We start from the raw sequence: 16359 nt of genomic DNA, 5'->3' as shown, positions 1-16359 counted from the left end.
ATGAGCCAGGCGGTTACCTTTTAGCTGAGGCTGTACAAGACCCTCTCGACAGGAAGTCTTCCTCCTTTTGCTTTGGTTTTTGCATCTTCAGTCTTCCGTACGGATGAAGAGGATGGGATTTTCTACTGCGATAGGGACTTTACCACCAGATGGCTCGAGCTCTCACGTACCCAAAGAACACGAACGTTCCCGCCGCACCATCTGCCAGACCCGGACCCGGACCCGGGGGCCGGGACCCTGAGGCGCCCCTGTCAACTGAAACTTTGGTGCCACCACCCTAAGCCCGACACTTGACTTGACACTGACACTCGGCACGTTTTGGTCCCAAGCTTTTTTGACAACCCTCAATCTACCTTGGTAGCAAGAGGTCGTGACCTTCAAAGTGAACTAAGAAATGCGTTCCTTGTAGAATTCATCCGCCATCTACTACTCCGTACTGTAATTCAATGCAAAGTCTACCTTCGTCTAAGGTACCTTACACTCCTGGGTATTAAATCAAACAAAATCACACAAAACACTGGTCCCAGAGCCCTCCGCTCTTGGCAAACCCCATACTATCCACAAACGCCCCGAGCTTGCACCGCCCAAGCCCGTCCGCGCCGCACCCGACGAGCGGAACCACGCGATCATTCACCAGAACCCGGACCAACTCCTCGTCCGAACCTCCACCGCACTTCATCTTCTCCACGTACATGCGCGCGGCGAACGGCACCGTCCAACTGGCCGTGAACCCCTTGGTCTCCGCCACCGACGTCCGGTTCGTCTTGGACAGCGCCGCCGTCTCGTTGTACAGGCCCAGCGCGCCGTAAATCGCCATCATGTCGTTGTCGTGGCTGAAGTCCGCGTACAGCTTCTTGTCGAGCGGGAACGTGGCCGGGTCGGCGTCCAGCGTCGCGTTGGTCGACGTGCGGTCCACTACGGGCTGGCCCGTCAGCCGCGCGAGGAGCTCGTTGGTGAAGCCGACGCCCTGGGTCGGGCCGAGGGGGTTGCCCGCGTTGAAGCCGTAGTATTTGCCCAGCGTCTCGTAGTATTCTAGGTCCTTCCACTCTTCCAACGTGAAGAGGTCGCAGAACGGCGACTGCGTGCCGTTGACGACGGTGTTGAAGGGACACAGCTGCATGAAGGCGATGGTGTCCTCGGCCGTGAGGTTCGCGCCAGGCAGATTCTCGTTGAGGCGGGCCGTGATGGCCGGCGTAAAGGCCTCGCGCCAGGGCACCTGCGCCTCGTCGCCGACCTTAGAGAAGGCGCCGTCCTCGAAGGCGGTGCAGAGGCCGTGGTCCAGGGTGTTGTTGACGCCCTTCTCCTCGGGGATGATTGTGATGAGGCTGACGATGCCGCCGTCCGGACCGCTGTGACCGTCGGCGAGCTTGGCGCCGAAGAAGCCCTCGGTCCAGTTCAGCCCGGACTCGACGACGCGGTTCTGGCCCGAGGCGCGGATGAAGATGTCGTTGGCGGCCGCGAGGGGTTGGTAGCGCTTGTAAAACGCCTCGCCCGAGTCGACGAGCTCGCGCTGGCCAAAGGGGGTGAGCTCGTCGGCGCCGAGGGTGTACTGGTACGTCTTGATGAATTCGAAGCCCTTGCCGTAGTTTGTGACGTTGGCGTGGATGCGGTCGACGAGCGCCTTGTAGGTGGCTGTCTTGCCGGCGGTGGGGTCCCGGGCGCCGTGGCGGGAGAGGACCTGCGCGAAGGTGACCTCGCAGCCCTGCGGGGTGGCGGTGTCGATGTCGGACGGCACGGGGAAGAAGGGCGAGTACTGGCCCCAGAACTGCGAGATGGACTCGAGCCCGTTGCGCGGTGCCTGGCCGCTGACGAGACTGTTTGTGGTGTCAGTTTCGGGAAGTCTTTGATATGTGGCGGATTCATGTGAATCGTTTAGATCAGACAAAACCTACCTGAAGCCCAAGGCTAATGAGAGGAAGATAGCAAAAGCCATGGCAGCGATTGTGAGGTAGCAAAGTCGACGTTTTGGGTCTGGAGCGTGGCTCTCACGATACTCATCGCCTTCATCCCTTTCCCCCTCCTCGTCAGGGATGGCGTTGTATTTATATGCCTTGCCCATCAGCAGGCCCCTCACGGACTCGTAGGCCGACGTAGCGACGTCGGCGAGTCGACCCATCGCGGCAGTTGCGCGGCGGAAGACAGGTAGACCAGCCTAGCCTGGCAGGAGACAAAAGACTGAAGAAAAGGGATCCAAGGTCCGCCAAGTGGTTCCGCGGGTCAATGAGTGAGCCTGCGTGCTTGCGTATGTAACGGCGAAAAGGGTCCGCCCGCTGCAGCACTACACACCCTTGTTCCTCCCCCCCTCTTTCCCAGGTTCCAGGGGGCTGGTCTGGGTGAGTGGTATGGGGATGTGATGTCGATGTGAGGTATCTGCAAGGTACGGGTAAATGAGGAGCTGTCGAAAGGGATGTGCTTTCGTCTCGTGTGGCCTGGTTGACTGGTCCCGTTGTATGCAAGAAGGTAGTTTGGAAACAACGGCAGATGTCCGCTCCTGGTTTTTTTTCAGGGGAAATGGTCCGTGGGAACCTTGGTATATCAGACTGGACCTCTTCTTTATGTCTGCGGTATGTCTGCGGGTGCAGTACGGAGTACTACAGCTGGCTGAGCTGGCTGGGCGTTTCTCCGTTGCCCACGTTGTATGCGTAAAAGCGTGAGGAATAAGGTACGGGATTGCGTTTGCTGTGCTGGCTTAAGCGAAGAGAGGACGTTTCAACACTGCCCAGTCGGGGCCACGGCGTGCTCCTCTCGGGTGCGGCATGTCGGGCGGACATTAGCCCCAAACGTGGAGCGGGCCACAGCGGTGCCACTGCCCCTCTTGGCCCTCCTGTCACTGGCTCGCAGGATCGTAGCGCAGTCACGTGGGTCGTTGCGACGTTGGAATTGGAACAAGCTTCCATAAGCTTTTTTTGATCTCCTCCTTGTCGAGCTTCTCTTCCCTGCCAGCTCCACCCTCAAAATACCGCACGGCGGATCCCGACCCTTTCCTTGAGGGCTTTCAGGTTGTCTTACTCGCCGCATCTTATCGGCAGGGAGAGGGGCCACCCCGAGCTAGAGGGGCCGAAAGAGGTGGATGAAATGGTGGTTGAATGAATAATACGTGTTTTGTATTGACTCGGTTTTACGACCTTCCAGGTTGACTTGTCTATTCCCAGTAAGGTTAACTCACAGCTAAGATCAGGGACCGAGCCTCTATGAGAACATAGGAGGCACAAATTCGCCGGGAGCCTCGGTCTGAATCAACTGATTGATAATCTGATATGATTGAGTGACCCGGTCCCAAGGCAAAAGCACAATCCATACAGCTCGGGACAGAGTGTCGTTCGCAACCCACATGCCGACGATGCTGGCCACGTGAAATCTGAAAGCTGGGATGATTCGTGCAAGACCCATATGCTTCAACTGCCCAGCGTCGGGATGTTTGATTACCTACGTATGCAGCTTGTCCCAACTTCGACATGTTTCAACCGACCTCTCAAGAAACGAGAGCGAGCTCGTTGATCGACACCAGGTATGACGAGTAAGTCGATGACGGATCAGCCCGCCTGATACAGTGACATCCAATCATCCTTACTCATACACTGCATCAATGCTACGATGAAATGCAGCTCATCAGCCTGAGGTGGGGTTCAAGACGTCGTCTCATGAGCGCCTTCCTTATTTGCTCACAACGTCTTGACATTTTACGCCGGTACTTATCTTCCTGATTGGGAATACGATCTCGTCTGTAGGCCTGACATCAGTTCAGTTGACAGACATTACGACAGTAGGCTTCAGGTTAAACTCAACCATGAAAGTAAAGGGACAGCAGAAGAGACAAGCCGAGATTACTGTGATGGCAGTCTATACCAGAAGTACCTACGGGTTCTTCCCAGCAGTCAACTACCCGACATGAAGATGAGTCTCTTAAGGAAGCAGAACGAATCCGGCTTCAGCCCCACACTCAACTTGATACCCTGCTTTCAAGTGCGGAGAACCTTTCTTCCCTGCTCTAAGAGCATGATGTCGTTCTTCAAGATCTCACGAGCAGACTTGCTCAGAGCGTCTTCGCCCGCGACCATCTCCAACTGCTCGGCCGTCATCTTAAAGACACGGTTCGCAGAGAGAACATTGAGAGGGCCGTCCTCCGCGCCGAGAAGGAAGTAATCGACGACCTGAGCACAGATCATATCCGAGAAGCGGGCACTCGCAACCTCGTAATAGCTCTGCAAGACATCATGGATAACGCAACTCGTCGCACCGGTGCCATTCTCGTGGGTGACTTGCTTCTTCAAGTCTTCGTATCGGACATAATCGGCCGGTGCGTATTCGAGATTTAGGGAGACTTTGAGGTTTTCGAATTTCTTGGCAGATCTCGCAGCCTTGATCTTGTTCAGGGCTCTGTCAAAGGCAGGATTATAGGTGATGGAGCGACCCTCCCTCTCCACATGGATCAACAACTTCGCCTGATCCATTGCCACCTGATATCTGCCAATCAGATTCTCTAGGATTGAGGACCAGAGCGCGTCAAAGACCTGCTCATCATTGCAAGACTCTTTGACCACACCGTGGATGAAGTGGTGAACGACGAGAATGGCGTTGCTGACATGGGCCAAGGTGATGGACTCCCATTTCTTGGATTGCTCCTTGAAGGCTGTGGGCAACATGTGACTGCCGAACTATTGATCTGTTAGTTTATTACGCATGGGACAACTAGATGTCAGTGATTACTTACAGTACCCATCTCAAAGCCACGGGACCTAAGATACAGCTGCTCGAGATGCTTCAGAATGCTGTCTTTTAGAGGCGCAGGGCATCTGCAAGGGTCCGACAGAATTGCATCGAGTTCACCGTACTCATCAGATGGCACTGGGAATGCGATTCTGTAGAGATCATCTCTTGTAGCATCCTCATTCTCGCTGCTGTCATCTTCGTCGTCGGCTGAAGAGTCCTTGAGTGGAGAGTCGCCATAGTCATCATCACCCTCGGACCGAGAGCCTTCCGTATCATCCGACTTTTTCTCAACAAGGTCATCGAAATCGCGAGTGTGCGCTTTCTTGAAGAACATGGAAGAGAAAGCCGTATTCATTTCGCGAATCCGAGTGGCGAGGCGGAGTTCTGAACACTTGTCGAAGACGGGATCGCCAGTGTAGTATGCATCCAGACCAAAGTTCTTCAACTCGGTGAAGCGACTCACAATCTTGCCGAGGTAGGCTCGCTGCTCATCGGCGGTGCTTCGGGGCTGTCCGAGGTCCTTGAGCTTGGTCTTCGCCTCGGCAAGGCGCTCATTGATCTCACGTCTGACCTTTGGGAACTCGCTTTTGGTCCGGTCCATGAGCAGTTCACGCAGCCGTACGCGCAACGCTGGGATTCCCAAGCGGGACTTATCGAGTCGGGACCAGGGCTCTTCAGAAAAGAACGTCTTCTCGTCTGCATCACGATCCTCTTTGCTAGAGGAAGCGTCGTCGGCGCCTCGGTTCTTGACGATGTAGTAGCCCAACTGGATATCTCGTCTCTTACCTCGGATGAGGTCCATCGCTGCTTCTCGGGTGGCGTTCTCGCTTACAAGATCGGGCTTGGTGAGGACACCCAGAGTGCGCTTGCCCTCGGGATCAGCTTCAGCGGCGTAGGTCAGAATAGTCTGAGTCGCGACATCCACGTTGCAAGGGATGACTGCAAGGATGCTAGGCGTTTCGTGTTATCAATCATATAGACCTGGGAAGACGATAAGGGGGCTCACATGGTTCTGGAATCCTTGATGTAATCTTTCACCATAGACTTGACCAAAGCGACGTCTCTGACTGTCGAAACGCCTGGTTACGAGGTTAGAGAAGAATAATAAAGGCGAGAGACAACACAGGTAATCTCATACCATCTTGAGCATTCTCAAAGATGCCTTGCGACGCATGTTAGCTGTGGGCGCCATAAGCAGTGTTGATTGGTCTTACCAGGAACGTCAATGATTGTCAAGTGCTCCTCATCGGGGCCGCAAATCTCAACGCGAAGAACATCCTTGCTGAAGGCAGCACCCTCGGAGTTCTCGGCACTCTTCAAACCCATCACACCGGCAGCCTATGGTAACGGTCAGCTAAACTCGGCTATGACTTGGAGCCTGTAGAGAGAAGACGACGCAAGAAGTCTACACAATGGACCAAAGTTGAATTGAAGAGCAAATAATGAGATAGACAAGCAACATACCTCGCGGAGAACATCCGCAAACGCCTGGCCCTTGAGGTCCTTCAGCTCACGTCGGAACGACCTAGCAAGGTCGGCTCTCTCCGAGGTGGCATCGTCAGACTGGATGGTAACGACGATGCTGGGTGTATGTTCTCGACGACAGACGATCTCGGTAGCATGACGTGTGCAGAGTCCGACCGATCGGGGGAAATAGTATCCAGTGAGACTCTCGAGAACGCTGGACTTTCCAGAGGACTGGTCTCCGACGACGACGAGCTGTTGGCGTGCGGAATATGTCAGCATGAGGCGTCATCAGAATCACAAGATCAGGTACCTGAGGGAGGGCGATCTGCCTGGAAATTCCAAGTTCTCTCAACTTGTCTATCTTGTCCAAGAGGTTTCGGTTTCCCAAGCCAATGGCCTGCGTCTTGGAATGAGCAGGTGCCATGGCGTCGGAATGGGAGGAATATGGCGGTCAGCGATGATGTCAGGAGTTTTTCCGTGCAGCTTGAGAATGAAGATGTTGTATGAGGGGAAGAAGGAGAGGAAGTTTCTGGAGACCAGGAAAGATTTTGTAAGATGTTCCTACTGCGTTTGTCTTCCACCTGCGTCGCCCAATATCTTCCACAAGCTGCTTCGCAAGGGGGAACTGCCTGAGGCATAGCTCAAGCGGCTGGGAACAAACGCAGGCGTCAGAAGATAAAAGCTCTATGAATGACTATGAAAGTGCAAAGCCGTCCACAATTAGGCTCCATGGGTATCTGCTCAGTTCGCCTAAGAGTATTCCGACATGGCTGCCTGAGAGATACTATGTACGGTTAATATTCCTAGCGGTGGAGCAACTCGGCTACAAACGCTTTCCGTCAACGTGAGTGAGGGTCCACTGAGGTCGAAGCTCAAGGATATGGAGTCTAGACATGTGAGTGTAGTCCTTGATTGATGTTCTGCTTATCAGGAATCAGGATAGTTGAACACAGTCATGCGACAAGCTAAAGGCTGCATTCATTGTCATGGACCATGCCTTAAGGTCCTTTGATTCCATTGAACAACGTTCTTGCTTGTGGATCAGTGAGTAACTCCCGTCATGAGGAGACAAGCGCCTTTCAATTAAAGGAGTATCTGCTCAAAGCCGCACCGTTACCATTCTCAAGTCATCAATGCCTACAGTTTCCAAACCCATTTCCTTCCCCCTTGAGCGCGATCTGCAGTCGCCTCTAATCTCATCCAAGCCACAAAGATGGCTGCTGCAGCCATTAAAGTGCCCACCATAACACCCATCCCCATGTAGTCACCCGATTCCTTGATCTCACCGTGCCCTCTGACCAGGGCACCGGCCACTGGCGTTCCAATCATGGAAGCAACTCCCATGATCATGTACATGATCCCCGTAATCTGCGGCATCAACTCCATACCGAACAGCTCAACCAGAGCCGGTGGGAACAGGCTGACGTATGCGCTCGCGAAAATACCGTACAGGACTGTAAAGCTGACGAGTAGCGACCTCGCCACGGACTCATGGCCCATTCCTATGGCTATGCTAGGAACCCATAGCCCGAGAGTAACGGCGGCACAGATCACAGTCGTGAGAAACAACGCGTTGAGTCTTCCGATGCGGTCTGCCACGAGCCCAATGGCAATCTTTCCCACAGCGTTGCAGGCGTTGTTGACGGCGGTCAGGTTGGCACCATCGCTGTCAGAATATCCCAAGGTCTTGGCGTACGACGCAAAGAAAAATGCGGGTGTGTAGTAAGCCGCGCTCTGGCAAAACATGCTGAGACTTTGCGCAATGAACTTGCGTTGCGTGACAGTCTTCAATGGAGGCAGCGGGACCTTGAACATCTTCTTGAGCCTAGATGTCGTCGCGTTCTCATGACGTATCTTGGCCGCCATTACAGGTTCCCAAGTGAGAACTGCTCCACCTGCGCATACAACCGCAGCACCGAGGGCACCAGTCATGCGAAGAGTGTTTTTGTAGCCCAACTTCTCAATACATGCCACGAGCACCGGGGCCCAAACTAGACCGCCAACGCCGCTGCCCGCAGAGACGATACCCATGGCCAGCGCTCTGTGCTTGTCGAACCAAGTCGGGACGACGACCATTGACGGAACGAATGAGAGGCAAGATCCCACTCCCATCAGGAACCCCTGCGTAATCTGGTAATGCCACAGCTCCCGACCGAAGCTTGCCAGGACGTTGGCCACTCCGACAAGCAGACCACCGGCGCACATGACCTTCTGAGGGCCAATCGTTTTCGACCATGCCACAACAACAGGTGCGCAGATGGTCATCATTGAGATCGCGAGGGTTCCGATGAGGTCGAGCCGGGCGGCTGTGGCGCCGGTGAATGGGGTGTTGTCCTGTAGAGCCATCGTCTCGTAGTGCGCCTGATAGATGCCGAAGCCGAACTGCAGGCCACCCGTCATGAAACTTATCATGAAGGCAGCAAGAACAACGCTGATATAACGGCTAGGTAAGGTCAGCCTATGTCTTCGAATCAGGGTGGGATTGGTGTGGTGATCGCAACAGGGAGCAATGACCTTTAGCCTACCCTTTGCCATGATCATATTGTGTGTCGTTCTGTTCCGGAGGACCAGCTTCCAAACGGTTGTTTGATATTGACTCGTCCTTATTCGACGCCATTGTTGTCTAAAGAAGGAGGGCGGGGGTTGAGTCGACACTTGGAGAGAGTTGACCAACTAGGGGCTCTCTCAGACGATGATCGCGACTAAAATACTAAGAAGAGCCAATTGGCAGCGAAAACAAAAATGCAAATTAACAAACACCATTGAGTTTAGAAAACCATCCGTATGCTTGAAATATTTCAAGATGCGCCCTTCGCTAGTCTGACGGGTTCGACATCAAAAACGGGTTGAAAGGTTGAGACATTGCAGAGCCCCACAGCTCTTCGCTTCTATTCGCAAGTGAGTCATGGCCCCCCGGCAAAGGCTTCGGCAACTACTCGATGGGCAATTTCACTAACGTATCGCTTAATGATTTGGGTATAGTTCTTTTTTTTAGCGAACAGACAGAGCTGTCAATTTGGTACGTAATAGGGAGTTGACTGCTCTCAAGTTTCTTGTTGAAGCTTTTGCTTGCGCATTTTGCTACTGCATTGTAGATCCCTTGAGTGGAGCTTCTTAGCCGCATAACCGTTGGGAACCACATACAAGAGAACTTCAAGTCGAAGCACCAACTATGAGGAAGAAAGAAAAGGCGATGATAGTCGACTAGGTACTCTTGATCGCAGTCTAGCATTAAAAACACAGACCGGATCGCAGGACCACCATGCAGACAGAAGCATGATTTTTCTTGGAAAGTGGAATCCTAAGTGATGATGAAAGCTTACTAGCATTGTGACTTAATGAGGGCTTTGTCCATTAAGCCATCCAGGCTATACTCTTATTTCTAAGTATTCGGCGTTTTGAATTACTTGACCTCATGATTCATGTTTTAGTTCTGTCAACTCAATTCCAATTCCCGTGCAACACTTCAAGTTCACGAATTTTACATATGGCAGCAAGGAATGAACAGTAGCATGTGCTAAAAAACTACAACCAAGTCATATGTTGCACTAGTCTTACTTACTCCTTCTGTTGCCCGGCGACTACAAAACTACAATTGTTTTATACTTACACTGTTCAGGGCATATGCTGCCCGAAGACCGTTCCTGGATGGAAAAATGTTCGTACCGACTTGGGGATAAGAATGCAAAAGATGCAAGTATATTCTCTGTATATTGAGTTGTCAAGACATGTCGCCTATCTAGTCTAACAACATTATTTGCGTGACAAGCTGTCTAAGGGATATACAGATAGTAAATCAATATCTAAGAATCAAGGAAGTCTTGTTGTCCAGAAAGTCCAGAAAGTATTGGCCAGAAGCAGACGATGAATACGTCCATTTCCAATTCCAAGTCGATTTCGTGCTTTGATCCAGCCGAGAGAATCTATCATAGTGACTGATGACACTACTGACAGCCAGGGCAGACGGCCTCGACGTACTCGAGGTACTCCTTGGCGTAGTCGACGTTGCTCTTGGACGCGGAGCAAGCGCGCTTCTCGATCTGGAAGAGGTCCCTGGCGGAACGTCTGCGCGTGCACGAAGCGAACTGCGACCAAGGGGCCTCGCCCCAGGCCTGGTGGCTGGGCGGGAATGCGGCGAGCTTGTACTGCGCGCCGCCGGTGCCCATGTTGCTGTAGATGTTGCCCTGGTAAAAGGGGTTCAGCTCCTCCTTGCCCTTGACGCCGCCGCGGACGGGGGTCCAGCCGATGATCTGGTTGTCCTTGATGCCTCCGAGGGCGGCGAACTCGGCCTCTTCGGGGTACGGGTTGTACTTTTGGAGGGTGGCCTGGCAGTCAATCATGTTGGGAGCCGAGTGGATGCGGTAGATGAAGCCGTTGCCGCCCAGGAATCGGCTGACCCAGGACTCGGCCAGCTTGGGGTCCGAGGTCGTGGACACGTAGCCGTCCTCGTCCTTGCTGGCGCCGCTGGGGGCTCCTTTGACGTGGTTCCACAGGCTGGTGTCTGGGGCGGCGACGCCAAAGGTGGATTGACCCTTTGGCAAGAAGCCCTTGGAGGCCTGGATGGTGGCATAGTTTCTCGAATCTGCGCGGTAGAGGTCGAGACCGTTGCAGAGGAAGGCCCAGAAAGCAATGAGCGTCAGCCCAAGCATAAGAGGTTGTTGTCTAGCCATTGTTTAATGATAAGGGGAGACGGTTCAAAAGAATGTGAAATTGTTGTTCAAACGATTGTATTGTAAGAGAGTGTGAGGTCAGAGGACTGGATCTGTACTGATTCCGATTTGGACATGACTACGGATTTTGACTGGTTTATATCTTGAGTCTTGATCTTACAAGTCAACCCCGCTTGACAAGAAATCTAGTAGATACAGGTCGCGGAATCCGGTATTTCCGCAAGGCGTTCAATGAAGTGCTGTTTCGCGTGAAACAGCTGACACTTACACGATGGCTTCAACTTTGGAGAGTCATGTCGAGACCAGTCTAGTATGAATCCAGACGCATGAAAAAACAAATAGATTGGTTGTATACAAAGAGTTCAGAGGCTTTACGGGTATTCGTATTCTTACAATACTCTTTACATCTTTGCCAAGACTATTCTAATTGGTTGTCAGCTTGTACTCTGCTGCGGGCGATGGAATCCGAAACCGACGGAGCCGGAGTCGGTTATGAGACGGAATCGGAGTGATTTGTAAAACCGCACTTGTCCATCCCGATAAAGTTGGAGAATGAACAATATAATCTATAATGGCAAGACCCAAGTCGAGGGAGGAGACAGCTTCGGGTACTGCTGGGAGAACAAAGGAACAACTCCCTTCTAGAACAATGACCTCTAAGTGTCATGACAAGCCAACCTTGACAATGTGGCGATCACATACTGTTCGTGGTACACTGCCAAGACCCCGATAATTCATCTGATATTGTCCAGGTCTCGGATGAAGCCCGAATGACCCGTACAAAGAGAAAATAGGGTTTAAGGCTGCGCATGTCCATCCCAGATGGAGTCTTAAATGCCCAAATAAAAAATCTCAGAAACCTCCTGAGGCTGATGCTGGGATCGCCAACTTACAAAGACCTCGTATGCATCGGGCCGAACAGCAGACAAAGACTGGGTCCAATACACGTTCATCTTTATAATATCCCATTCCAAATAGCTCCAAACTTACACATCACATCGATACAAAATCAAGTAACTCCATTGCACGATCCCAATTTCCTTCAATCCACCAATCCATCCAGAACGTACCCGGCGTATCCTATCTTTCTCTCTCAAATCTACCTCTTCATCATGGGCAACGCTTCAACTTCCATTTCCTCCCCTCCGCCGCCCAGCGAGTCAACATCCAAACGCGTCACCGGCTCCAACTGGGGCGACCTGCATCCCATCGGCAATCCCGCCACGGCGGCCTGGCACCTATGTATCTCAGGAACAGACGCCGCCAAGCTCCTCCTCGGCTACCAGCCGACGTCGATGGACGATCGCTGGATGAGTCGTTCGGACGGGCCAGATGCGCAGGGCACGATGGTGGTCCATGTGTACCGGAGTTGGACCGGCCACGAGCAGTTTCAGGTCAGGGCATCGACCCGAGCAGTTTCGGATGGGCCCGGACCCGCGGACGCGGCGGGAGAGGGGGCTGACGTCGGGGCGGAAATTACGGAGATTATGTGGGATCAGGGTGACGGTCCTGTACAGGTCGGCGAGCAGGAGGCTAAAGACATGGTTACTATGATTTTTCGTCGGGTGCTGGGTTGTAAATTAGAGCAGGCGCCTTGAGTCTATTAGATTGGAACACATGAGTACTAGGTGATGAGATCTTGGCACGGCATCTTCTCTCGCAACTAGGCTATGAATTAAGGAGGGGTTTCTTACACGTACAACTCTTCTAATCATTTTTTCGCCCCCGATCGTGCACCCTCACTGCCCTACCTATGGATCCAAGCACGTTCCATCACCGCCGAGTATCTAAAAAGTCCGTCTTCCGTCCGTTATTAAATAGTGGGGTAAAATCCCGACTCCGCGGCTTGCGTCTGGCGGGTGATGCATTATGCGGAATCTATTTTGCGGGCGAGGGTACCTTACGCTATTCAAACTGGTTGTTCAGTAATCCTTCTCAACTCAAATACTATAATCAATTTGACTTTTGCACCTCTCGAGGCTCCCCCAAGCCTTTGCTTGACTCGGTGAACGACGACGAAATATCCAAAACTGTAGTTTACTTTCTTTTTTTTTTGACTGAGGCAGTGAACAAGTGACTCGGAGGTCGGAGATCTCGGTTCAGGACTTTGAGATGTAATCTCACTCAACTCAAAACAGAGTGTTATTTTGGGGGCATTGTCGGATTCGCAAATGACTTACACGACTTGATGCGGTGATGCCAAGATGTATATGGTCGAGATGCCTTCATTTCAAGAGTATAAGTATTGACAAGATTGCCGCCGTAACTCGGTCAAAAGCTCCCTCATCACACAGCTCACACTGCATCTTACAGTCTCTCACTATCACAGTCACTATCTCATCATCACTTTCTTTTACAGTCTCTGACACCCATTCCAATCACTTACATCCCCAACTTCTTCAACTCAACACCGCAAAGGTAGGATAAAAGCCCTCGCCCCAACTGTTCCCGCCTCAGATCACAAAAGGCTGACCATCCCATCTCCCACAGATGCAATTCTCCACCCTCTTCCCCACCATCCTCCTCGGCGCCTCCTTCGTCGCCGCAGACTACTGCACCCAGGCCCTCGACCCGGAGACCCGCAAGTCCAACACGGGCTTCCGCTTCGAGAGCGTCGACAACGCCAACTGGAAGTGGCAGTCCCGCGACCTCCAGGTCGTCACCACCCTCAACCAGAACTGCCAGATCCACCAGGGCGGCGGCGGCGGCGCCTTCGCCGCCACCATCTGCATCGATTTCGACGGCAACTACGCCTGCTGGGTCACCCCCGCCAAGAACCAGGTCTGCGATCTCGTGTTTGAGCAGAACGAGGCGCCCATTGATGTCTGCAAGAGCATCAAGAACATTTGGGGATGGGTTGCTTAGACGGTGTACTGTAAGAGCTTGGTTACCTTTCTCCGAGTTGTGACAACGTAGCTAACGGATTCTAAGCTTTTCTTGTCAAAAAGTACAAACACGGCAGTTTTGGGACGACGTTTCTCTTTTTTCGGGATGACGGGAAGCGAGCTGATCCGACAGTCTGCTAGAGGCTCTGCAGAAGACTTTGGCCTATTAGGAGGATTGACGTGTACCTGTGATCTCTGAGAGCAGAGTTGCTGTTTCTGTTACTCTATTCCACAGCTTGTTAGAGTGAGAGCGGTAGAAAGCATTGTGAATTCATCAAACAATCATGATTCTCCAACTATCTTTCAACTTCATCGTGTGAGAGTTGATTCTGAGCCATTTGAGAACCACGCTCACAACAATTGATCAAATCCGAGCTTAACGCGACGAATCCGATATATACGCGTATCTCGGGAAACAGTTAAAAACTTCCTTGTAAAGCTTGTTTCTGTTTTAGAATATTTCCTTGAAGAGGTTTAGCAGATCGGGTTGAACGGTCTGATGCGGGTTTCCGATTAAGCTGGGGACCCCGGCCCGAAGACATGTCGTCGGATTTGAGCCCCGATGTTTTTTTTCCGCCGAAGAAAAAATACTGCCCCCAAATCTCTACCTGTCCACTTTCGGCCCGTGCGTCCGTCCTCCGCAACCTCCTACGGCCGTCCTGACTACGGAGTACAACCACATCAGTTCTCTAAACAGACACGCTAAGATGAAGGTGTAGACCGACCAACATATCTACTCACTCCAGCTATACCCTCATCTAACTCTTTCCGGGGCTCCCACCCGTCTCGCGCAGAGACGAAGCCGGCAACAATGGCCGTAAAAGCTCTCATCTCAACCCTAGAGGATGAAATTCTCGACCCAGAAGAGGGTGCGTTCATCCATCCTACTACCTAACAGGCACCCCGCAGCAACCGACTTACACGGGAGATCCTACGTGTGCGCCAAACAGAGACCTTCTTCCTCTTCTCCCACAACATCCCGTCCTCGAACCTGGGCTTCGTCGACCCGAAAGCCACCGAACTCTCCCTGACGCTGGCGGGCAGAGACTTCACGATCCACCAGTCCCCCACGGTCCTCTCATCGACCCGCGCCGGAGGCACGACCGGGGCCGGTCAGTATTTCTATATTTCTCCCCCCCCCCCCCCTTCCGAATCAACCATCACAGACCTCTCTCATTTCGCGGCCCTATTTCGCGTTACCCCGTCCTTCCATCTATCAAATTTCCCCTTTGTCATAAAAGTCAAAAACTTTCTCTCAACCTCACTCATGTCATTCTCCATGGCAATCTTGAACCCCCCTTGTCATTATAGGTAGTCCCACAACCTACTCTCAACTTCACCCTCCCACCCTCACCTTGGAACACCTCTCAAACCGCTTAACCCTACTCATCTAAATCTTCCAACCCCCTGAACTGCAACTGACTAAACAAAAACCAGTCCTCTGGAAAATAACCCCCCTCTTCGCAACCTACCTCTCCTCCCCAACCTCCCCCTTCACCCAGCTCTTCACCCCCACCTCGACAATCCTCGAACTAGGCTGCGGCATCTCCCCGCTGACAGCCCTCCTCCTCGCCCCGCGCGTCGCCCGCTACGTCCTCACAGACCAACCCTACGTGTCGCGCATGATCCACCAGAACCTCGAAGCGAACCCCCTTCCCAAGTCTTCGTCCTCATCATCCTCCTCGTCAACCTCTCGCCGTTCACGAAAAGCAGCAGCAAGCTCATCAACAGCAACCTCCGCAACGACGTCGTCATCGCCAGGAACAATCTCCTTCCGCCCCCTAGACTGGGAACTCGACACCCCAGACCCCTCCCTCACCGGCGTACCCCCTTCCACCGCAAACAGCTTCGACGTCGTCGTCTGCTGCGACTGCATCTACAACGAGGCCCTCGTCGAGCCACTCGTCTCCACCACCGCCGACCTCGCTCGGTTGCGTGTACGTGCCCAGCAGGAGGACCAAGACCAGGACGACCAGGACGACAACCCCTCCTCCTCCTCTTCAACGACGGCCCGGTCCGAGCCGTGCGTCTGCATCGTGGCGCAGCAGCTCCGCAGCCCGGACGTCTTTGAGGAATGGATCGGCGCGTTCCACCGCGACTTTCGAACCTGGAGAGTACCGGATGCGTCGCTCCCCGAGGGGTTGAGGATCGAGGCTGGGTTTGTGGTGCATGTTGGGATTTTGAGGGAGGCTACGGTGGATTTCTAAATACTCCGTTGCGTAGCTTTATATTAAGCAGCGTATCAACATCATCACCATATCCTCTTGAAGCTATGCAGACTTGTAGAACGGGTCCCACGAACGGTTCACAAGTGAAGGATGATGTGTTGCGAAAGCTCCGTTATTGTGACGAACTGCGCATCTAACTTGAAAACTTTTTCCCGCAGCTTTTTCATCTCGAGAAGAGAAAATAGAATGCCACGTAATAACCAAATCCCTCCCTTATTCTTTGAATAATTCCCAAATCGCCGCCAGCATGATGAGTAATGTCATCTCTGGACAAGATAAGATTGTCCCTTTGCAAAAACAAGCCGTAACCCAGATTCGTATCGTAGACACGTTACATGATTTAAACTCCCTAGTTTCCTAGTTTTGAAAAAGCCAATCCAATTTTTTGTGTTTTTGTTT

At 52.7% G+C, this 16359-nt stretch overlaps 7 protein-coding genes across 7 annotated transcripts; 3 read left to right on the top strand and 4 right to left on the bottom strand.

Moving 5' to 3' along the window:
• Nucleotides 1–505: 505 nt before the first annotated feature.
• Nucleotides 506–2116, bottom strand: CCOS01_05086 (histidine acid phosphatase; the record flags this gene model as incomplete). Its single annotated transcript, XM_060453267.1, has 2 exons — nucleotides 506–1814; nucleotides 1893–2116. The coding sequence occupies 2 exons, from the start codon at nucleotides 2114–2116 to the stop codon at nucleotides 506–508; spliced, it is 1533 nt and encodes a 510-aa protein (XP_060317225.1).
• Nucleotides 2117–3959: 1843 nt separating this feature from the next.
• On the bottom strand, nucleotides 3960–6601 carry CCOS01_05085 (dynamin family protein; the record flags this gene model as incomplete). The annotated part of the gene is made up of 7 exons (XM_060453266.1): nucleotides 3960–4655; nucleotides 4712–5660; nucleotides 5717–5789; nucleotides 5849–5872; nucleotides 5925–6048; nucleotides 6175–6429; nucleotides 6488–6601. 7 exons carry the CDS (start codon nucleotides 6599–6601, stop codon nucleotides 3960–3962), a joined length of 2235 nt encoding a protein of 744 aa, XP_060317224.1.
• A 713-nt stretch (nucleotides 6602–7314) lies between these two features.
• Nucleotides 7315–8794, bottom strand: CCOS01_05084 (uncharacterized protein; the record flags this gene model as incomplete). The annotated part of the gene is made up of 2 exons (XM_060453265.1): nucleotides 7315–8620; nucleotides 8703–8794. The coding sequence occupies 2 exons, from the start codon at nucleotides 8792–8794 to the stop codon at nucleotides 7315–7317; spliced, it is 1398 nt and encodes a 465-aa protein (XP_060317223.1).
• A 1327-nt stretch (nucleotides 8795–10121) lies between these two features.
• Nucleotides 10122–10847, bottom strand: CCOS01_05083 (cholera enterotoxin subunit A2; the record flags this gene model as incomplete). The annotated part of the gene is made up of 1 exon (XM_060453264.1): nucleotides 10122–10847. The coding sequence occupies one exon, from the start codon at nucleotides 10845–10847 to the stop codon at nucleotides 10122–10124; it is 726 nt and encodes a 241-aa protein (XP_060317222.1).
• Nucleotides 10848–11959: 1112 nt separating this feature from the next.
• CCOS01_05082 (uncharacterized protein) lies at nucleotides 11960–12445 on the top strand (the record flags this gene model as incomplete). Its single annotated transcript, XM_060453263.1, has 1 exon — nucleotides 11960–12445. One exon carries the CDS (start codon nucleotides 11960–11962, stop codon nucleotides 12443–12445), a length of 486 nt encoding a protein of 161 aa, XP_060317221.1.
• Nucleotides 12446–13337: 892 nt separating this feature from the next.
• Nucleotides 13338–13712, top strand: CCOS01_05081 (uncharacterized protein; the record flags this gene model as incomplete). The annotated part of the gene is made up of 1 exon (XM_060453262.1): nucleotides 13338–13712. One exon carries the CDS (start codon nucleotides 13338–13340, stop codon nucleotides 13710–13712), a length of 375 nt encoding a protein of 124 aa, XP_060317220.1.
• Nucleotides 13713–14543: 831 nt separating this feature from the next.
• On the top strand, nucleotides 14544–15939 carry CCOS01_05080 (uncharacterized protein; the record flags this gene model as incomplete). Its single annotated transcript, XM_060453261.1, has 3 exons — nucleotides 14544–14601; nucleotides 14683–14844; nucleotides 15170–15939. The coding sequence occupies 3 exons, from the start codon at nucleotides 14544–14546 to the stop codon at nucleotides 15937–15939; spliced, it is 990 nt and encodes a 329-aa protein (XP_060317219.1).
• Nucleotides 15940–16359: the final 420 nt, after the last annotated feature.

The sequence above is a fragment of the Colletotrichum costaricense genome (assembly GCF_030867565.1).
Source record: "Colletotrichum costaricense strain IMI 309622 chromosome Unknown Scaffold_4.1, whole genome shotgun sequence".
NCBI lineage: Eukaryota > Fungi > Ascomycota > Sordariomycetes > Glomerellales > Glomerellaceae > Colletotrichum > Colletotrichum costaricense.
Note: the sequence above shows the minus strand (reverse complement) of the source record. Positions and strands in the feature narration are given on the sequence as shown.